General features: G+C 44.4%; 1 protein-coding gene across 2 annotated transcripts in view; it reads right to left on the reverse strand.

Moving 5' to 3' along the window:
• The window catches only part of LOC126210329 (hemolymph lipopolysaccharide-binding protein-like), a 63510-nt gene that overhangs the window by 36230 nt on the left and 3303 nt on the right, over nucleotides 1–23977 (reverse strand). For both annotated transcript variants that reach the window (XM_049939531.1, XM_049939532.1), the window contains exons 2-3: nucleotides 4521–4645; nucleotides 4318–4453 (exon numbers count right to left, since the gene is read on the reverse strand). In XM_049939531.1, coding sequence (XP_049795488.1) covers nucleotides 4318–4453; nucleotides 4521–4645 — 261 coding nt within the window. The remainder of the gene's footprint in view (nucleotides 1–4317; nucleotides 4454–4520; nucleotides 4646–23977) is intronic.

A 23977-nucleotide genomic window follows, 5' to 3' on the forward strand; every position in this document is an offset into this window, starting at 1 on the left:
CGACGAGTCTGACAACATATTACTTCTCCTCACATACATTTCACATATTGACCGCGAGGAGAATATTCTAGAAATTAGAGCCACTACAGAGGCTTACCGACAATCATTCTCCTCACGAACTATTCGCGAATGCAGCAGGGTTGGAGGGATCAGATAGTGGTACCGAAAGTACTCTCCACCACAAACCATTTGGTTTGGTCAGCCAAGAGCACTTGGTTACTCAGCAGTAGCAGCAGTTTGAACGACTTCATGCAAGAGCTGTGCCCGCACGGAAACCTTGATTCATCAGCATTGCTAAATTTGCTACGTGGACATTTCTGCCACCAAACGCGTATTCTGGAAGCGAGATTAAATTGTAACCGATACGGGAAGTGTGACGAACAGCGGACTGGCCAGGCCACGCCCACAAGTGCGCCGACTCTGGTGCCCCATAGGCTGAGCCTTCAATCAGATAAGCAGTCGTAAGATTAGCGCCAGACAAGCAAGTCCACTCTAGAACTTCGCAACCATCCAATATGAGTTAAAAGCACAACCGAAATATTGCTAAAACGTCTCTGCTCTCCGCCACGCTTTCATAACTTATGTCCCCGCATGGCACCCAGCGTGTTACTCCTGAGCACCAGCCACTCCTCAGAAACAGATTCGTGGCAGCCAAAAAATGGCTTGCGTATTACTAAATACTGAATATGACTTTTTTTAATTTAAAGAAAGATTAGTAGAAGAATTTTGGCCGGAACAGGGACAAGACGGCCTGTGATGATTATTTGTCATTACGTAAATCCCATACTTTCAAGGGAAGAATTCCGTGAAAAATTAGTATAACTAAACGGGAGAAGGTTTAAATCTGAAACTATGTGTGACTTTTGAAATACATTGCCCAATGATTCATAATATACGTCGTCAGAAAACATAAAATGTTTTCAGATTTGTATGAGAAAGCAGAAGATGAGAATTACTGGCATGGAACACGTAATGAAAGGGACATCCGAAAAGTTAATATGTCTGGCACGCGCGAAAGAAGCGGACATCAAATTCATTTCATTGGAGGGCACGAGGGAGAACCGTATTCGAATCGTGGCCGCAGCAGTTACAGTAACTGAGAGCGACGATTAATACGGAAAAACAAGTGCTGTGCAGCTTGTGGAGCTGTCGAGTGTGGAATGAAATGGACGCCTGTAAACTAATGTGCATTAGAAGAGCAGCAAGAACAAAAAAGTGCTCTTGTCAATATAATTTCCAAAAGGAAAATTTATACGAGGATAAGATGGGAATAAAAAATACAATAGAAAGAAAAGAGTTTATTGCACAGTATGATAAAGAAGAAATCTGTAACAGATTGGGATATGACAGAAATCGTAGAACAAAAAATGAAATTGTGTAGCTGTGGAGGGCTGGTCAGAGTCGCAAAGGGAGGATCACAGTGTCGTTACAAGTGTCTGTAGCAGACAAAAAATGCTGAAGTCCAGAAATGTTGGTGACGATTACAGGAATCTTTTACGGATGTCTGACAGTTTCTGAGAATATGGTGTAATAGACAAAAGTGTGAACGAATAAAAGATGTAGTGATCTGATAAGGGTTCTGACAAACGCAACGGAAGTCGAGCACGACGAAGAAATAGGGCCCGCTGCAGACGATGATACCATGCTTCTCTCGAGAAATAAAACTAGACTCAGTTCAAAAAACGAATTAATTCTTGAACGTGATTGGCACAATCCTGATATGGTTCTGGTGGAAACCCTTCTTCATTCTTATGTTTATGAGATAAGACAGAAGCGTATGATAGTGTGTGTAATATAGAAATGATCGACAGTGATAATGATCCCGTATCGACCGCTAAAGAAACAACTATGCCCAAAGGAATAGACGAGTGAATCAAAGAATTTCATGAAATACAAACGTTTAGGAAATACGGTGTTCATAAATGAAAGAAAGATGATGGTGACCTTATTCAGCACAAATAGGCTAGAAAGATGGCTGATAGGAGAAAGAAAAAAATGTTAGAAGAATGTTATAGTTTTAAAGTAGGTAAGATGTCTTGGACCGACATTACTGTAGGAAAGGATATTTTGTTGAAATATAATTAGCACAAACACACAAATGACTTAACATGGACGATCATACCAGTAAAGTCTTACATAAGTAACACATATGTCTTTCTGTACACTGACATACAAATTGCTGCGGTGTCGAATATGTTCTGTGAAACAAGCAACAACCAATCTGGGATAGTGATAAAGCCAGTAAGTAGTATTATATCAGTAGGCACAACTGGAAAAGTAAGCAAAACTATCTAAAAACAAGTCGAGTTTGCTCCAAAATTATTTTAGGAATATTCTGATTAGTAAAGCAGCAAGTCATAAATTACTCTAATAGGTACATGATGTCCTGCATAGTGAATGGCTGATTATTGCGAGTAGAATTTGAGGGAGTGGGTGAGGAAAAATTAAATTAACTACCCCCTGGATTCTGTAAAAATTGTAAGTAGCCTTTCGCTCCCTGTTTTTACCCCTGACACCTTCGGAATTTGAAAGAGAATATACCAGCAAACGCTGTCAAAAGTTTTCTCTAAGTCTACAAGTGCTAGATACGTAAGTTTACCTTTCCCTAGTCTATCTTCTAAGATAAGTCGTAGAGTCAGTATTGCCTCGCGTGTTCCAACATTTCTACGGAACCCAAACAGGTCTTCCCTGATGTCGTCTTCTACCAGTTTTTGTATTCGTCTGTAAAGAATTCGTGTCAGTATTTTGAAGCGGTTCCTTATTAAACTGCAGGTATACAACCTTCTTTCATGATTCACAAACCGTTAGCTATGATTGTGTTATGCTGTATGCAAAATTCTACCAGGCGGCTTCTTCTTTCATTCCTTACAGAAAGTCCATTTGTACCTACTACATTTTATTTTCTTACTTTTCCTACTATCGAATTCCAGTCCCCCATGACTATTAAATTTTACCATAGTCATTGTTAGTATGACTTTTACGTTCTTCCAAGGTATACGAAAAAGAGCGGGATTAACAGTTTATTTCAGAAATTGTGCTTGCTGGCTCCATCAAAGTCAAGAAAAGTACTGTAATGATTTTGAGTGAATAGACAGAAAACTCTCTCAAACGAGCTACCTTCAGGACAGACGTCCGTATCGTTTAGCAAATAGTAGACCTATGTCTTCTAAGGAGGAAAACTCGAAAGTACTGTCTCGCATGCCAGCAGTGAATGCAAGCTCTGTGGTTTAACGGACCTCTCAAGAACATTGAATTAATGACGAAAGTAAAAATTAACTGCATGTGAAAAGTAATCAGGGAAAAGAATCTTTTTAGCTTCCATTAAACACTTGGGAAATACACAGTTGCCTTAGAAATACTCCAAGGAGCTCTGTGTCATGATTAAACAATTTATGAATCTAGATTCACTAATACCGTTATTGGAAATCACCTCTTTCAAAGTCTAGCTGTCCTAAAATCATAAATTCCTTATACAGAGCTAATGCGGCTGTAGTCTTAGGTATATGTAACTAGCTCGTGCGAGTATCAATATGCTACACGGCATACGGAAATTAAAATCTCGTAAAAAAAAACCTCGAAAACTAATATTACAAGTCGATGCTACAAGTTTCGGAAAATGGAAGATTCACAGCTACGAAACCATCTGCAGAGTATATCCCACAGTACGTCCTTACATTAATTGAACCGCAACGTGTCATGTCCTGAAGTGGAGCTGGCAGTCCTGTTTGTGGCTACGGATAACTTGAAATCAACCGTGATGTGCACTTGATTGTCTTCTTTGAATGAAATATCGGAGGAATTTCAGCAAGTTCGCTCAAGTACATTGCAATTCCTCCATTTATTTTTCTTTTTGAGCGCTCTCAAAATGATAAAACCGTGCTCACTATTTCATGTCTTCCTTTTTTCTTCAAAATAGTCTGTTACATTCTGGCTCCCAGGGCTTATCCCCGCAGTGCTACGATGTATCAATTCACTGGAAGTTCCGCTGCAGCAATACTGTAGAAGTTCCGAGACTGACGCTGCCGTCTATTTTCTCCAGCAAGTGATGTGAGTGATGAAACAATCCAATAATTTGTCCTTGCAATAGATGTGCTCAATACAGCTCGTGAAAACAATATAAGTAAGTTGTCACCGAATTATCCTCTCTACATCACATAACATGTTTACAGTCAGTACTTGGGTAAAAAAAGATTGGAGCTTCGACTCCAGCCCAGTGCCATGGAGCAGCTTACCTCTTCTCATGCTATTCTGTCACCCGTTCAAAACATAAAGGCCCAGCATGATGCTGAAAGACAACAAAGAGAAGGCATTAAGTACCTGTTACTAAAATAGTCGTCACCAGCGACTGCTGATTGTTCCGTAACAGACTCGTAAACGACAAGTCGTATGTCCCCCACACTATCGTCTGTTCATTATCTTCGGGCCGTCTCTGTCCATCGTGCAGTACTGCTGTCTGGAAAGAAAGGGCACACGTCAGGCAGACAGCTGCAGTTAGGAGCCGGTCCCGCGGCTGTACTTACGCTGACGGTCCAGTGGCCCGTTGCGTTGCGGCTGACCGCACTTCGGAAGTGCACTGACCGCTCCGCCGACGACAGACCGCATAACGTCAGGACAAACGCCAGCAGTTTCACGCCCAGCGGAAGACCTGCAAAGCAATTAGGCGAATACTTTCAAAAATTCACAATTAGCCATAAAACATCCACATTCCTTGCTCATAATACACTGAAGAACCAAAGATACTGGTGCAGCTGCCTAAAATCGTGTAAGATATTTCCTAGATAACAGAACGCAGCATGTCATTCTCAATGGAGAGAAGTCTTCCGAAGTAAGAGTGATTTCAGGTGTGCCGCAGCGGAGTGTTGTAGGACCGTTGCTATTCACAATATAGATAAATGACCTTGTGGATGACATCGGAAGCTCACTGAGGCTTTTTGCGGATGATGCTGTGGTAAATCGAGAGGTTGTAACAGTGGAAAATTGTACTGAAATGCAGGAGGATCTGCAGCGAATTGACGCATGGTGCAGGGAATGGCAATTGAATCTCAATGTAGACAAGTGTAATGTGCTGCGAATACATAGAAAGATAGAGCCCTTATCATTTTGCTATAAAATAGCAGGTCAGCAACTGGAAGCAGTTAATTCCATAAATTATCTGGGACTACGCATTAGGAGTGATTTAAAATGGAATGATCATATAAAGTTGATCGTCGGTAAAGCACATGCCAGACTGAGATTCATTGGAAGAATCTTAAGGAAATGCAATCCGAAAACAAAGGACGTAGGTTACAGTACGCTTGTTCGCCCATTGCTTGAATACTGCTCAGCAGTGTGGGATCCGTACCACATAGGGTTGACAGAAGAGATAGAGAAGATCCAACGGAGAGCAGCGCGCTTTGTTACAGGATCATTTAGTAATCGCGATAGCGTTATGGAGATGATAGATAAACTCCAGTGGAAGACTCTGAGGAGAGACGCTCAGTAGCTCGGTACGGGCTTTCGTTGAAGTTTCGAGAACATACCTTCACCGAAGAGTCAAGCACTATATTGCTCCCTCCTACGTATATCTCGCGAAGAGACCATGAGGATAAAATCAGAGAGATTAGAGTCCACACAGAGGCATACCGACAATCCTTCTTTCCACGAACAATACGAGACTGGAATAGAAGGGACAACCGATAGAGATACTCAAGGTACCCTCCGCCACACATCGTCAGGTGGCTTGCGGAGTATGGATGTAGCTGTAGATCTAGAAGGCGCCAGCGACCACGCAGAAGTTCCGCAAAACGACGTGGCATGAGCTCGACTATTGTCTGAAGTAGTGCTGCAGGGAACTGACACCACGAATCCTGCAGGGCTGTCCATAAATCTGAAAGAGTACGAAGGGGTGGAGATCTCTTCTGAATAGCACGTTGCAAGGCATCCCAGATATGCTCAATAGTATCCATGTCTGGGGAGTTTGGTGGCCAGCGGACGTCTTTAAAATCAGAAGAACGTTCCTAGAGCCACTCTGAAGCAATTCTGGACGTATAGGGTATCGCATTGTCCTGCTGGAACTGCCCAAATCCGTCGGAATGCTCAATGGGCCTGAAAGGACGCAGGTGTTCGGACAGGATGCTTACGTACCTGTCACACGTCAGAGTCGTATCTAGACGTATCAGGGGTCCCGTATCACTACATCTGCACACGCCCCATACCGTTATAGAGCCTCCACCAGCTTGAATAGTCCCCTGCTGACATGCAGGATCCATGGATTCGTGAGCTTGTCTCCCTACCCGTGCACGTCCATCTGCTCGATACGATTTGAAACGAGACTCGTCGGACCAGATAGCATGTTTCCAGTCCAATGTCAGTGTTGACGGGCCCAGGCGAGGCGTAAAGCTTCTCAAGGGTACACGAATGGGCCTTTGTCCCCGATAGGCCATATCGATGAAGTTTTATTGAATGGTTCGCATGCTGACACTTGCTAATGGCTCAGAATTGAAATCTGCAGCAATTTGGGTAAGGGTTGAAATGCTGTCACGTTCAACGTTTCTCTACAGTCGTCGTCGGTCCCGATCTTGCAGTATCTTTTCTGACCGCAGCCATGTCGGAGATTTTATGTTTTACCGGATTCCTGATGTTAATGTTGTGGTCTTCAGTCCGGAGACTGGTTTGATGCAGCTCTCCATGCTACTCTATCCTGTGCAAGCCCCTTCATCTCCCAGTACTTTCTGCAACCTACATCCTTCTGAATCTGCTTAGTGTATTCATCTCTTGGTCTCCCTCTACGATTTTTACCCTCCACGCTGCCCTCCATTACTAAACTGGTGATCCCTTGATGCCTCAGAACATGTCCTACCAACCGATCCCTTCTTCTAGTCAAGTTGTGCCACAGATTTCTCTTCTTCCCAATCCTATTCAATACTTCCTCATTAGTTATGTGATCCACCCATCTAATCTTCAGCATTCTTCTGTAGCACCACATTTCGAAAGCTTCTATTCTCTTCTTGTCCAAACTGGTTATCGTCCATGTTTCACTTCCATACATGGCAACACTCCATACAAATATTTTCAGAAACGACTTCCTGACACTTAAATCTATACTCGATGTTAACAAATTTCTCTTCTTCAGAAATGCTTTCCTTGCCATTGCCAGTCTACATTTTATATCCTCTCTACTTCGACCATCATCAGTTATTTTGCTCCACAAATAGCAAAACTCCTTTACTACTTTGTCTCCTTTCCTAATCTAATTCCCTCAGCATCACCTGACTTAATTCGACTACATTCCATCATCCTCGTTTTGCTTTTGTTGATGTTCATCTTATATCCTCCTTTCAAGACGCTATCCATTCCGTTCAACTGCTCTTCCAAGTCCTTTGCTGTCTCTGACAGAGTTACAATGTCATCGGCGAACCTCAAAGTTTTTATTTCTTCTCCATGGATTTTAATACCTACTCCGAATTTTTCTTTAGTTTCCCTTATTACTTGCTCAATATACAGATTGAATAACATCGGAAAGAGGCTACAACCCTGTCTCACTCCCTTCCCAATCACTGCTTCCCTTTCATGTCCCTCGACTCTTATAACTGCCATCTGGTTTCTGTACAAATTGTAAATAGCCTTTCGCTCGTTGTATTTTACCCCTGCCACCTTCAGAATTTGAAAGGCAGTATTCCAGTCAACATTGTCAAAAGCTTTCTCTAAGTCTACAAATGCTAGGAACGTAGGTTTGTCTTTCCTGAATCTGGCTTCTAAGATAAGTCGTAGGGTCAGTATTGCCTCACGTCATCCGATATTTCTACGGAATCCAAACTGATCTTCCCCGAGGTCGGCTTCTACCAGTTTTTCCATTCGTCTGTAAACAATTCGTGTTAGTATTTTGCAGCCATGACTTATTAAACTGATAGTTCGGTAATTTTCACATCTGTCAACACCTGCTGTCTTTGGGATTGGAATTATTATATTCTTCTTGAAGTCTGAGGGTATTTCGCCTGTTTCATACATCTTGCTGACCAGATGGCAGAGTTTTGTCAGGACTGGCTCTGCCAAGGCTGTCAGTAAATGGCTCAAATGGCTCTGAGCACTACGGGACTCAACATCTTAGGTCATAAGGCCCCTAGAACTTAGAACTACTTAAACCTAACTAACCTAAGGACATCACACACACCCATGCCCGAGGCAGGATTCGAACCTGCGACCGTAGCAGTCCCGCGGTTCCGGACTGCAGCGCCAGAACCGCACGGTCACCGCGGCCGGCAAGGCTGCCAGTAGTTCTAATGGAATGTTGTCTACTCCCGGAGCTTTGTTACGACTCAGGTCTTTCAGTGCTCTGTCAAACTCTTCACGCAGTATCATATCTCCCATTTCATCTTCATCTACATCCTCTTCCATTTCCATAATATTGACCTCAAGTAGATCGCCTGTGTATTGACCCTCTATATACTCCTTCGACCCTTCTGCTTTCCCTTCTTTGCTTAGAACTGGGTTTCCATCTGAGCTCTTGATATTCATACAAGTGGTTCTCTTCTCTCCAAAGGTCTCTTTAATTTTCCTGTAGGCAGTATCTATCTTACCCCTAGTGAGATAAGCCTCTACGTCCTTACATGTGTCCTCTAGCGATCCCTGCTTGGCCATTTTGCACTTCCTGTCGACCTCATTTTCGAGACGTTTGTATTCCTTTTTGCCTGCTTCATTTACTGCATTTTTATATTTTCTCCTTTCATCAATTAAATTCAATATTTCTTCTGTTACCCAAGGATTTCTATTAGCCTTCGTCTTTTTACCCACTTGATCCTCTGCTGCCCTCACTACTTCATCCCTCAGAGCTACCCATTCTTCTTCCACTGTATTTCTTTCCCCCATTCTTGCCAATTGTTCCCTTATGCTCTCCATGAAACTCTGTACAACCTCTGGTTTAGTCAGTTTATCCAGTTCCCATCTCCTTAAATTCCCACCTTTTTGCAGTTTCTTCAGTTTCAATCTAGAGTTCATAACCAATAGATTGTGTTCAGAGTCCACGTCTGCCCCTGGAAATGTCTTACAATTTAAAACCTGGTTCCTAAATCTCTGTCTTACCTGATATTCAAGATAAACTCGTGAAATGGTCAACGGGAAAATCCCCACTTCATCGTTACCTCGGAGATGCTGTGTCCCAGCGTTCGTGTACTGTCTACAATACCACCACGTTCAGACTCACTCACATCTTGGTAACCTGCCGTTGTAGCAGCAGTAGCTGACGTAACAGCTGCGCCAGACACCTGTTGTCCTATACAGGCGTTATCGACAGCAGCGCCGTATTCTGTCTGTTTAGAGATGGGCAAAACTGTTCTTTTCACAGATTGGATCAGAACTGTTCACTCCCTGAAATGAATTAGCTCTTTTTCATGACTCGCCACTCATTTACAATAGAAAATAAATGGAAGGCACATTGCCCTTTAAACTTGGTTTATTCCAGTACTATACCTGTATTTTGATCTTATTTGATATTATTTTGAAGTAACACACATAATGAGTAAGAATTTTGTATTGTTTATTGAAATTTCCACGATATGACAAAGTTTTTGATTATTGATGTATTTTGCACTATCGTGGTTTTTTGGGTGATCGGAAAATGTTGTAACTTGAGATTTACATTAACAATATATTTGGCTATAATGTATTAAAATTTCATTAACCTCATACAAATACATCGCAAGCCATATATTTTTAAAGTGAACGTTTCCTTCCGAAGACGCCTAAAATCGCAAAATCCGTACCAGAATAAGAAAAAAATATATAAATTTGACTGTAAAACGAAAGTGCTGCATATAGCCTTACGCAGAATAAAACAAGGAAAATATTGGTGTATCACATTTTGCGATACGTTTATCGGTTCGCTCGTAATTAAAGCGTAAATTCGAGTGTCCGTAATAAAAATCCTATGGTAAGAGGAGTCATCAGGAACCTAATTTAATCAGTTTAAACAAATAAAAATAAAATAAAAACGATTGATGTATACATAACATAATAATGTAATATACATAGCGGTATTACTAAGAAGAACAATATCCAGTGGGGATGAACTCCGATGCAGAGGCGCTGAGTCGAGCAGGTCGAGCCGCGAGCTGTATTACTGCATGAGCTGAGACCGCAGAGACCAGAGTGACACCTGAGTCGCTTTGCTCAACGCTCTGGCTAGAGTCGAGACGGTGGGGTGAGCGTTGAGCGGGCGAGTTCCGAGGCTGGGGGAAGCGGTGAACTCACCCGCTCGGAGCCAAATCGTCCATTCCCTTGCGAGCAGGTTTTTGCAAGTAGTTCCTATGTTATCCGCTAGGTGGCTCTCTGTCCTGTTGCTCGCATCAACTGCCCAGAGGGCAGGACGTGCGACTGAAACGATCGCCGACAGAGTGCGATGCGAAGTTAACCTGCGCCAGACACTGCACACGGCAGACGACGCACAGAGACGGCACGGCATATGTGAAACACAAAATCCAATGGGGCACTGCACAATGCAGGCAGCCAAGGTAGAAGCAGGGCAGAGGCCGGCGCTGGCTGTGTTGTGTGGCGTGCACTGTGCTCTGACCAGCAGAGGCGCTGCTGATATGCTCTGTCTCTCTCTCTCTGTCTCTCTGTCTCTCTCTCTCTCTCTCTCTCTGCCGTGGGAAACGTTTGGAGCTACCGTTCTTTTTTTCTGAATCACTGATTGTTCATTCCTTTGAAAGATTCAACTCTATGAATTAGTTCAAGATCGGATCCCCCATCTCTAGTTTAGACGTCTCTGTGTTTGAATACGCATGCCAATACAATTTCTTTTTTCGCTTCAGTATATATACTTTCTTCATAGTGGAGCTGTGAGGCTCATGTTGCGTTGTGACGGAAATGGCCTTTTCACGCAGTAAATTTCTATGCTGTTCTGGACCTGCGAGTGGAGCAATACCTGTCTAATCGATAGCGAATGTCTTTTATTGGCAATAGCTGACCTCTATTTGGGAGTAGCCTGCTAGCTAGAGGAAAATAGAGTGCGTACGAAAATTAGTTGACGTGGAGCAGGCGCCACAATTATGCTGGCGATAGGTGCGTGAGAAATTTGCAGTTACGTGCAGTGTCATCGGAAAAAAGGTAACCAGCGAGAAACTCCCACATTTAGCAGCAAGCAGAAGTTTCTTTCTCCACCGTGGAAAACGGTATTAATCTACAAGGTGTCCAACTTGGGTAAAATTTTGATTTTCAGAAATTCAGCCGAAGTGCAACTTCCGCAGTAACATTTACAAATGTTTCCTGATAAAGTACATGAACACATAAGAACATACATGTTATTTAACGACTTTGCAAAGTTAACAGTTGCACTAGCAGTATACTAAATTTAATGATCCTCTGTAATCAAAGTCTGCACTTCTGACAGTAACTGGTGCATGCTGAGTGAGTGTCAAATCATCTCAATTCACGTAAAATGACAAATCCACTGGAATGCCGTATTGAGCAGATACTTATTCCTTCTTTTGTTTAACATCTGTGGTATCGATAGCACTACTACGAGACACCGACGACAGCGCCCTCTAGCAGGCGCTGTTGAGGTTTACGAGCTCCGCTGGAGATTCAGCCATTTCGTCGAGAGCAGACGGCCTGGAACATAGCTTAAACTACAGTGTGTGTTGACTTGATATTGAGACCTTGTACTACTCACGACGGGATGTACGGAGAGTTATGTAACTATTTATTAGCTTGTTTCTGCCTACAGTAAACATCTAACATTTTAATCGCAGAACCGAAGTGCTTGTCCCCTCCTGCTCCTAGTCGCTTTCTTCATTCGGCCTACCCTTCAGTTTGCAGGAGCAGATCCACGCTCCGACTTCCAGGCGGAATACAAAAACACCCTTACGAGCTCAACAGAACACAATGGTGTATTATATACACAACAATAACAAATGTTAATGAAATATTTGTCACGTTTTTGTGTTAGGTACCAAGAGTTCGTCTCACAAGATTATATAGTAAACTAGTGATACAGTCGTATTTGCTCGTATTTGCAACGGTAATGCAATTGTTTTATATTGGGAAACGTAAATAGTATATTTTATATTTGCTGTACGTGAACACGAAATTTAGTTGGCCTTTCTCTTCCTTACCTGTGATCCAAAGTCAGGGAACAAGTCCTAAGGAGCCCAGACTTCAGTACGGTAGTAGCAAAAGGAACACTACCCATCCGAAACCACCCTGGCATCTATGAGACGTGTCTAGTAAATTCGTATTATAGATTTTTTTAAATTCTCAACGCTCAGCAGCTTACTGTAGCGAAGAGGAAGACGATGACTGCTGTGCTAAGTATCGTGGTGGCGTCTTCAGCGATTCGTCAACTCCAGCGGCTGGAGTATGGAGGCAATGAGGCAGTAAATCCTTCCTGGACGTGCCGGCAAAGTTGTATGAATTTATTTGAAAAAGTGTAGACAGTGGAAATTAAAATGTGCTGCAATGCCTCTCCTGCTCCAAGTCAGTCCGTTTGACGTCCTAACCCTTAAGTCAAACTTTGGAGGCAGACGACTGGTAATCGTACCTACCGGAAAAAACGTAGGACTAATCGTCTGAAGCGATACAAAGTGGAACGACTGCATAAAACTACGCTCCTCGCCATTAAAATTGGAATAACGCGAAAGCGTTCCGCTGAACTGGCGTGCTTCGACACGCAAATGATTAGCATTTAAGCGCAACCACATAAAAGCGGTACTAGTAACGCCATATAACTTCGGCATGTAATGAAAGATTACACAGTAGAATTGCCACTCAGAAGTACTGGCTGTCTTGAGAAGATCGCGTTAAGCCTCGTGAAGGGAGGAGGAACGCCCAGCAGCACCTGCCGGGATTCCACAGCGGCCGCGTCTGGTTGGGCCCTAATAGACGCGTTCACCACCCCGCGGTGTGGCCGTGGACGACCCACGACCGCCGTGCGAATGTCGAGGCGCTGCGTTCAGAGTCCTGCATGATCACCACGGCTGTTCGTTTTGGGAACACAACCCACGACCAGCTGAGAGACAGAAGTGACGACACTTTCTGCAGGACCTGACCATCAATTTGCCAAGGCAATGCTCAAGCACGTACAGTGCAAGCTGTTACTGATTTGTTTAACCGATGGGGCTGCTATTGCTATACCACCTACTGCAGTCCCACGACTTAAGCCGTCATAAGTTCAACTCGATTTCTAAACTGAAGGAAACTCTTCACGGCATTCGTTTCAAAACTGCTACAAATTCGTCGGGCAATAGACCGCGCCGCTCGAACTGTCAACACAACTGGCACTGCTAAGAGTATCCTACGACTTCCATATCGCTGGCAACGGGTTATAAACGATGCTGGCGACTACTTTGAAGGTCAGTAAAACTTTGAAAGACGTATCTAGTTTCTACAAGCTGTATATAAATACACTCCTGGAAATGGAAAAAAGAACACATTGACACCGGTGTGTCAGACCCACCATACTTGCTCCGGACACTGCGAGAGGGCTGTACAAGCAATGATCACACGCACGGCACAGCGGACACACCAGGAACAGCGGTGTTGGCCGTCGAATGGCGCTAGCTGCGCAGCATTTGTGCACCGCCGCCGTCAGTGTCAGCCAGTTTGCCGTGGCATACGGAGCTCCATCGCACTCTTTAACACTGGTAGCATGCCGCGACAGCGTGGACGTGAACCGTATGTGCAGTTGACGGACTTTGAGCGAGGGCGTATAGTGGGCATGCGGGAGGCCGGGTGGACGTACCGCCGAATTGCTCAACACGTGGGGCGTGAGGTCTCCACAGTACATCGATGTTGTCGCCAGTGGTCGGCGGAAGGTGCACGTGCCCGTCGACCTGGGACCGGACCGCAGCGACGTACGGATGCACGCCAAGACCGTAGGATCCTACGCAGTGCCGTAGGGGACCGCACCGCCACTTCCCAGCAAATTAGGGACACTGTTGCTCCTGGGGTATCGGCGAGGACCATTCGCAGCCGTCTCCATGAAGCTGGGCTACGGTCCCGCACACCGTTAGGCCGTCTTCCGCTCACGCCCCAACATCGTGCAGCCCGCCTCCAGTGGTGTCGCGACAGGCGTGAATGGAGAGACCAATGGAGACGTGTCGGCTTCAGCGATGAGAGTCGCTTCTGCCTTGGTGCCAATGATGGTCGTATGCGTGTTTGGCGCCGTGCAGGTGAGCGCCACAATCAGGACTGCATACGACCGAGGCACACAGGGCCAACACCCGGCATCATGGTGTGGGGAGCGATCTCCTACACTGGCCGTACACCACTGGTGATCGTCGAGGGGACACTGAATAGTGCACGGTACATCCAAACCGTCATCGAACCCATCGTTCTACCATTCCTAGACCGGCAAGGGAACTTGCTGTTCCAACAGGACAATGCACGTCCGCATGTATCCCGTGCCACCCAACGTGCTCTAGAAGGTGTAAGTCAACTACCCTGGCCAGCAAGATCTCCGGATCTGTCCCCCACTGAGCATGTTTGGGACTGGATGAAGCGTCGTCTCACGCGGTCTGCACGTCCAGCACGAACGCTGGTCCAACTGAGGCGCCAGGTGGAAATGGCATGGCAAGCCGTTCCACAGGACTACATCCAGCATCTCTACGATCGTCTCCATGGGAGAATAGCAGCCTGCATTGCTGCGAAAGGTGGATATACACTGTACTACTGCCGACATTGTGCATGTTCTGTTGCCTGTGTCTATGTGCCTGTGGTTCTGTCAGTGTGATCATGTGATGTATGTGACCCCAGGAATGTGTCAATAAAGTTTCCCCTTCCTGGGACAATGAATTCACGGTGTTCTTATTTCAATTTCCAGGAGTGTAGTTGCCACTATTAAAGTTCCAACCCTCGTACATATTGTTTGCAAATTCCCGAAAAATCAGTAAGCGGGTCAAAATCATCTATTGATTCTCTCAGCGACCACACCGGCACCGAAACGGAAGATAAAAGAGAGAAGGCCGAAATACTCAATTCGGTCTTCCGAAGTTGTTTCACCGTAAGTAAAGGATCGTAACACTGTCCCTCCTTTCAATCGTCGTACGAACATCGAAATCGTAGATTTTGAGACAACCGGAACTGAAAAGCAGCTACAGTCGCATAGTAGTGGAAAGGCTTCAGGACCAGATGAGATACCTATAAGATTCTATAAAGATTGTGCGAAAGAACTTCTAGCAGTAATTTATTGTAGATCGCTCGAGCAACGAAAGGTACCTAACGACTGGAAAAAGCGCAGGCCATTCCCGTTTTTAAGAAACGCCGTAAGACAAATGGTTCAAATGGCTCTGAGGACTATGGGACTTAACATCGATGGTCATCAGTCCCCTAGAACTTAGAACTACTTAAACCTAACTAACCTAAGAACATCACACAACACCCAGTCATCACGAGGCAGAGAAAATCCCTGACCCCGCCGGGAATCGAACCCGGGAGCCCGGGCGCGGCCGTAAGCCAGATCCACACAATTATACACCTATTTCTTTGACGTCAGGCTGTTGTAGAACTATGGAACATGTTTTATGCTCAAGAATTATGACGTTCTTGGAAAATGAACATCTCCTCTGTACAAGTCAACATGGCTTCCGCAAACAGAGATCCTGCGAAACTCAGCTCTTTCTCTGTTCCTCCATGAGACCCACACCGCAGTGGACCACGAGGCTGAGATTGAGGCGGTGTTCCTTCGTTTCAGTAAGGCTTTGACACCGTCGCGCATTGCCGTTTAACGAAAAAAGAACGAGCTTACGCAGTATCGGAGCAGACCCGAGGTTGGATTCGAGACTTTCTTGTAGATAGAACTCAATACGTGGATCTTAACGGGAAAAGAAACGTCGAGTACCACACCGAAGTGTGATAGGACCGTTGATGTTTACAGTACATATAAATGATCTAGTAGAAAGCGTCGGATGCCCATACCATAGTAGCAACGCCAGAAGATAGTAAGAATTTGCAGAACGACCTGCAGAGAATTGATGAATGGTGCAGGCTCTGGCAGTTGACCCTGAACGTAAATAAATGTAGCATACTCCGCAAACATAGGAAAAGAAATCCACTACTGTACAGCTACACTATTGATGACAAACAGCTGGAGACAGCGTCTGCCGTAAAATATCGAGGCGTAACTGTGCAGAGTGATCTTAAGTCGAATGACCACATAAAACAGATAATGGGAAAAGCAGACACCAGACTCAGATTCATCGGAAGAATCTTAAGGCAATGTAACTCATCCACAAAAGAGGTGGCTTATAAGGCGCTTGTTCGTCCGATTCTTGAGTATTGTTCATCTGTCTGCGATCCCTATCAGGTAGGACTGATAGAGGAGATAGAGAAGATCCCACGAAGAGCGGCGCATTTCGTCACGGGAGCGTTCAGCTAGCGAGGGAGTGCTACTCAGACGCCAATCAAATTTCACTGGCAGATGTTACAAGAGAGACGTTGTGCATCAAGGAGAGATTTACTATTGAAATTTCCGGACAGCACTTTTCAGGAGGAGTCGGACAACATATTACCTGCCCAGACATTCATCTCGCGTGTTGACTACGAGGAGAAAATTCGACAAAGTAGAGCCAATACAGAGGCGTACCGACAATCATTCTTCCCACACACTATTCGCGAGTGGAACAGGGTTGGAGGGATGAGACAGTGGTACCGAAAGTGCCTTCCGCCTCACACCATTAGTTGGCTTGCGGAGTATGATGTAGATGTTACAGGACGTCTAGGACTAGTGGAGGAGAGTGACTGCATAACATTTTGAATAGGAACACATGTTACGGAAACGTTTTCGTACTACAGTCGTTTGAAAACACGTTTGCTACGTAGGCATGCAACACGGTAGTCATGAGGGGGGGAGGGTGGGTGGTTACGTCAGAACGTCTGTCCTACCTCTGTGACCTGGTTCCAGCCTTCTTCACGTGCCTGTGAGTGTTAGAGCAACACAGCCGTGTACATGTTTGCAGAATACACAGACGTGATCCTTCCGAACGGCGAAGCTCACGGCAACGGATCGTTCTCCACAACATCCGGTTCCATCTCATACCGTTTTCGCTAAACTTACGCAACGACTTCGAGAAAGGGTACCTTCACCGTCAGCAGGCGTGACCGTGTTGCTCCACGGAGAGACTGTACACCCGAATTAGAGAACTCCGTACTGCGTCAGGTTGAAGAGTAACTGTCAGCCACTTCACGAACAATTTCGTTCGCTATTAGTGAGTGAAACAGTAAAACAACTAATGAACTGCTTCACGCCTAGTCAATTACTTGTAAAATTGGTCGGGTTAGCAACGGGTCTTCAAAGTGTTGCAGCACGGGAACGGCAAGTTTCCGTACGTGGAATCCACTTTGAAATATTATGTACTGACTATGTTCCCTTGCAGGTCGTAGAAGTTTGTAACGGGAAACGGGAAATGTCTAACTCCGTATATATATATATATATATATATATATATATATATATATATATATATATACATATGTGTGTGTGTGTGTGTGTGTGTGTGTGTGTGTGTGTATTGCATATTATCTTATATTGTATCAGTTTCAAATATGTACACTATGTGATCAAAAGTATCTGGACACCTGGTTGCAAATGACTTGCAAGTTTGTAGCGACTCCATCGGTAATGCTGGGATTCATTATGGCGTAGGCCCACCTTTTAGCCTTGATGACAACTTCCACTCTCGCAGCCATACGTTCAGCCAGGTGCTGGAGGGTTTCTTAGGGAATGGCGGCCCATTCTTCACGGAGTGCTGCACTGAAGAGTGGTGTCGGTGTCGGTCGGTGAGGCCTGGCACGAAGTCGGCGTTCCAAAATATCCCAACGGTGTTCTATAGGTTCACAGATCAGGACTCTGTGTAGGCCAGTCCATTACAGGGATGTGATTGTCGTGTAACCACTCCGCCACAGACCGTGCATTATGAGCAAGTGATCGATCGTGTTCAAAGATGCAATCGCCATCCCCGAATTGCTCTTCAACAGTGGGAAGCAAGAAGATGTTTAAAACATCAATGTACGCCTTTGTTGTGATAGTTCCACGCAAAACAACAACGGGTCCAAGACCCCTCCATGAAAAACGCGAGCACACCGTAGCACCACAGCCTCCGAATTTTACTGTTCGTACTTCACACGTTGGCAGATGACGTTCACCGGGCATTCGCCACACCCTGCCATCGGATCGCCACATTGTATACCGTGATTCGTCACTCCACACAACGTTTATCCACTGTTCAATAGTTCAATGTTTACGCTCCTTACACCAAGCGAGGTGTCGTTTCGCAATTACCAGCGTGCTGTGTGGCTTACGAGCAGCCGCTCGACTATGAAATCCGTTTTCTCACCTCCCGCTTGTCATAGTGCTTACAGTGGATCCTGATGGAGTTTGGAAGTGTGATGGTCTGGATAGACGTCTAGCATTACACATTATGACCCTCTTCAACTTTCGGCGGTCTGTCAGCCAACAGACTAGGTCGGCCTGTACGCTTTTGTGCTGTACGTGTCCTTTGACGTTTCCACTTCACTGTCACATCGGAAACAGTGGACCCAGGGATGTTTAGGTGTGCGTACAGACGCATGACACAAGTGACACCCAACCACCTGACCACGTTCTAAGTCCGTGAGCTCCGCGGAGCGCCCCATTCTGCTCTCTCTACTACTGAGGTCACTGATATGGAGTACCTGATAGTAGGTGTCAGTACAATGCACGTAATATGAAAAACGTATGTTTTTGGGGGTGTCCGGATAGTTTTGATCATGTAGTGTACTTGTAAACTGCAACTCTGTAAACTGTATACCAGTTTCAAATATATACTTGTAAACTGTAATTCTGTAAACCACATACGAAATGAAGTTCCCTTATCCCTCATCCAAGTTCAGTTCGACTCAAATCCAACCACACTGCAGCCACTGCTGCTGACAGAGGTGGCACATTCTGCTAACTACGGTACCCTGTACAGCTGTACACATCCAGATCGCCTACAACTTTACTCCTATATTGTTCCCACTATGCGTACACGATGAGACAAATTTCGTTGTTTGCTGTCGATCCCGGTGCTTTAATTTTACTGGCCAGTCACGTAGCTGCAGCAAAAGCAAATACCCTGCTAAGATTCTTTGGAAGATTCATGAAGAAATAAAACAAAATTCACCCATGAAAGAAGTGGCCAGTAAAAAATTTGTTCGTAGAGGGTGTAGGAAGGATGTGTTAATTTTTTTTTATTTACACGACAAGTTCCGTAGGACCAAATTGACGACCAAAGCTCCAAGGTCATGGAACATGTCGGTACATGAAATGACAACATAAGAGTAATAACAGATCAAAACAAAATGTTTATGAACCCGAAAAATTCAAGCCATAAGTTTAAGTAAAGGCAATCAACAATACAACAAGAATCAGCTTAATTTTTCAAGGAACTCCTCGACAGAATAGGAGTGACCCATGAGGAAACTTCTTAGTTTCGATTTAAAAACACGTGCATTGCTGCTAAGATTTTTGAATTCGATGGGCAGCTTATTGAAAATGGATGCAGCAGTATACTGCACACTTTTCTGCAAAAAAGTTAAGGAAGTCCGATCCCAATGCAGGTTTGATTTCTGCTGAGTATAAACTGATTGAAACCTGCTTGTTCTAGGGAATAATTTAATATTGCTAACAAGAAATGACAGCTATATATATATATATATATATATATATATATATATATATATATATATATATATATATTGAGAGGTCAGTGTCAAAATACCCAGACTCATGAACAGGGATCGACAAGAGGTTCATGAACTTACACCGCTAACTGCCGGAACCGCCCGTTTTTGAACCAATAATATCCTTTTAGAATGGGGAAAGTTACCCCAAAATATAGTACCATACGATATAAGCGAATGAGAAAAAGCGAAGTAGGCTAATTTTCCTGTCGAACGATCACTTACTTCAGATACCGATCGAATAGTAAAAATTAAAAAAAAAATTAAAAATAATTAAGTCATTGAACAAGATACTGAAGGTGGTCTTTCCACGACAGTTTGCTATCTATCTGAACACTGAGAAATTTGTAATTTTCAGTTACACTATTCATATGCCCGTTCTGTGTAATTAAAACCTCGGGTTTTGCTGAATTGTGTGTTAGAAACTGTAAAAACTGAGTGTTACTCTGATTTAGCGTTAGTTTATTTTCTACAAGCCATGAACTTAGGTCATGTACTGCACTATTTCAAACCGAGCCAATGTTGCACACAACCTCCTTTACTACCGATCTAGTGTGACCAGTAAACAGAAATATTTTAGAGTTAGCGGTAATACTAGAGGATTTATCATTTATATAAATAAGGAACAGGAGTGGCCCCAACACTGATCCCTGGGGCATCCTGCATTTGATTGCACCCCACTCAGACCCCACATCACAGCCATTCTCAACGCTCGTTGCGCGTGCGTGTAGCAGGCGCGAGAGTGCGTTACTGACATACTCGTCAAAACTACAGTACCGACAGTAAAAGGGAGACGCTACACATAAAAGGGAAGCTTACTTTTAAAATTCCGCGAGAGTACATACAGACTATAATCATGTTTCGTATTGCTAGGTGCCACAAGTATTCCACAAAATGGAAACATTGCAGAAAACAAAAAAGAAAGCTTACGAATTTATGCATACAACTGCAGAATTTCTCACGCAACTTTCGGCACTCTGTGCCCGGAGTCACTAGTCTTACGCAATGTAGGTATAGATATACTTATTTACGCTACACATTTATGCTTGCAGTCTCAGCGGAAATGCAGTTGTAACTCATTATGGCAGAAGTAAATGGGACACCAAATACGTTAAAATAAAATTTAATACTGTTTAATGTAAATATAGCTGTCAGGAAATGTGCTTCTGAAATTTTTTGTCCATGTATGGTCAGTAAACATGAACAATACCAGTACTAGCTACTCAGTGTGATTCAGGGAACTGCCTTTTGTTGCACCACATTAAGTGGATTGCCGACAAAAGGAGCGGTCCCAAGGCTGATACTTATGACAGGTGAATAATTTGAGAAGGGGCTTACAGTATGAAAATACTAGAAACTACCAGAAATACTAGAAACGTCGTATGTGCGAAACGGGCTTCATGTTTACACTCAGGAGGGCAAACTACACTACTGGCCATTAAAATTGCTACACAAAGAAGAAATGCAGATGATAAACGGGTATTCATTGGACAACTATTTTATACTAGAACTGACAAGTCATTACATTTTCACGTAATTTGAGTGCATAGATCCTGAGAAATCAGTACCCAGAACAACCACCTCTGGCCGTAATAACGGCCTTGATACGCCTGGGCATTGAGTCAAACAGAGCTTGGATGCCCATGCAGCTTCAACACGATACCACAGTTCATCAAGAGTAGTGACTGGAGTATTGTGACGAGCCAGTTGCACGGCCACCATTGACCAGACGTTTTCAATTGGTGAGAGATCTGGAGAATGTGCTGGCCAGGGCAGCAGTCGAACATTTTCTGTATCCAGAAAGGCCAGTACAGGACCTGCAACATGCGGTCGTGCATTATCCTGCTGAAATGTAGCGTTTCGCAGGGATCGAATGAAGGGTAGAGCCACGAGTCGTAACACATCTGAAATGTAACGTCCACTGTTCAAAGTGCCGTCAATGCGAACAAGAGGTGACCGAGACGTGTAACCAATGGCACCCCATACCATCACGCCGGGTGATACGCCAGTATGGCACGCTTCGAATGTGCGTTCACAGCGATGTCGCCAAACACGGATGCGACCGTCATGATGCTGTAAACAGAACCTGGATTCATCCGAAAAAATGACGTTTCGCCATTCGTGCTCCCAGGTTCGTCGCCGAGTACACCATTGCAGGTGCTCCTGTCTGTGATGCAGCGTCAAGGGTAACCGAAGCCATGGTCTCCGAGATGGTAGTCCATGCTGCTGCAAACGTCGTCGAACTGTTCATCCATATGGTTGTTGTCTTGAAAACGTCCCCATCTGTTCACTTAGGAATAAAGACGTGGCTCCACGATCCGTTACAGCCATGCGGATGCCTGTCATCTCGATTGCTAGTGATACGAGGTCGTTCGGATCCAGCAAGCGTTCCGTATTACCCTCTTGAACCCACCGATTCCATATTCTCCTAACAATCATTGGATCTCGACCAACGCGAGCAGCAATGTCGCGGTACGATAAACCGCAATGGCGATAGGCTACGCGAGGCATCACAACAACGGTTCACCAGGCAACGCCGGTCAACTGCTGTTTGTGTATGAGAAATCGGTTGGAAACTTTCCTCATGTCAGCACGTTGTGAGTGTCGCCACCGGCGCCAACCTTGTGTGAATACTGTGAAAAGCTAATCATTTGCATATCACAGCATCTTCTTCCTGTCGGTTAAATTCGGCGTCCGTAGCACGTGATCCTCGTGGTGTAGCAATTTTAATGACCAGTAGTGTAGTTGTTTGGTATACACCGGTCTGGCGAGCCACTGGATGTTTGCAGGAGCACTTCTCCAGCTGCCTCTGACAGCCAAGCACTGTAGTAAACCTATTACGTTGCAGAATATTGTTTTAGCTGTGAATTATACTCCAGACTTTTGATTTTTAAGTAATTCGTTAATTTATTTTTGATGTTGTGTTTTTCTTTAAATTTGGTTCGTTATTTAGAATGCTAGGCGTTAAGTGTCAGGCTGTCGAGTCCTTTCCACTCAAGAACAGCAGTCAGAACAACAACAACAACAACAGCAACAACAACGTCGTTTGCAAAACACTTGTCGATGTGATTTCTGTGTTAGACACAATGATCAAAATTTGTCCGGTTTTAGTAGATATCGAAGAGCTTGAGATCAAATACGTGTATAATGATTTACTTTAAACGAGAATTATTTATCACTCCGCTTCTATTCACTTACAATGGATGCTCCAGAAACTGTGCTTAATGACAACCTATAATACAGATTAGTGATTGACGTTGTCAATTTGCATAATGAACTACGATTTTCACTGTAGTACTTTTTATCTAACTAGTACGACTTAGCTCTGGAACGTACTACGAGTGTAATGAATCTCACACACTGAATGACATTTGAGACTGACCTGAAGATGGCTCGGTAACCGGCAGTTGGCAAGAAGGCAGCTAGGAAGAGGAACTATTCAGACGTGTATGCAATAGATTTGACCAACTGTCAGAGTTGAGTGGAGAGAAGCTTCGTGTAGCTGTAGATGTAGGGAACATGCAGCAGTCCTCAGCAATTAGGAGGCCTAGGTTAGTTGTAAAGGCTCTGTTGCTAGGTACTTCTCACGGTAGAGGTGTGGGCCAGCAGTTGCAGGAAGTGTCGGGTCGTGAGTATCAGGTCACCAGCATTGTGAAGCCTAGTGTAGGGTTGGCTCAAGTGAATGACAGTATAGGGGAGTTATGTAGGAACTTTACGAAGGATGATCAGGTAGAGTTAGTGGGTGGAGCAGGGAACAATCTTGATAGGGACGGGGAATATGATGTACGCTGTGACCTGGTGAAGATAGCTACTCAAACTTGTGGCACTAATGTGCATTTCGTGCAACTGTTTAACCGTCATGATCAGCCTCACCTTAATGCGGCTGTTAGGGGCGTTACCATGGGGCTGGAGAGGGCGCTGATGGCAGAGGGCATGGCTCACATCTCAGTGGTGCCAGTGGGGGCTGTCAGTAAACTGGGTTTCACTAGGCATGGCCTGCACCTCAATAGGTATGGGAAGGGGAGGCTGGCTAATCTTATAGATGACAGTGTAGTGGGTGATGGTGTCACTCATGGAAAAATGCCTGTAGCAGTTGGTGTTAGAGCTGCACCGTTTTTAGACTGAAGTCAGCTGATAGGTATACCTGCTAAAGGAAGTCCCTCTAGCTAAGGGTTCAACTTTCGAGAATGTAATATTTCCAAGTAGAGACGGAATTAGCATATTTCATCAAAATATAAGATGTACTAGAGATAAAGTTAGTGAACCGCTTATGTTCAGTTTCACTAATCATATGCCTGTTCTGTGAAAT

The sequence above is a fragment of the Schistocerca nitens genome, chromosome 10 (genome assembly GCF_023898315.1).
Source record: "Schistocerca nitens isolate TAMUIC-IGC-003100 chromosome 10, iqSchNite1.1, whole genome shotgun sequence".
In the NCBI taxonomy this organism is placed as follows: Eukaryota; Metazoa; Arthropoda; class Insecta; order Orthoptera; family Acrididae; genus Schistocerca; species Schistocerca nitens.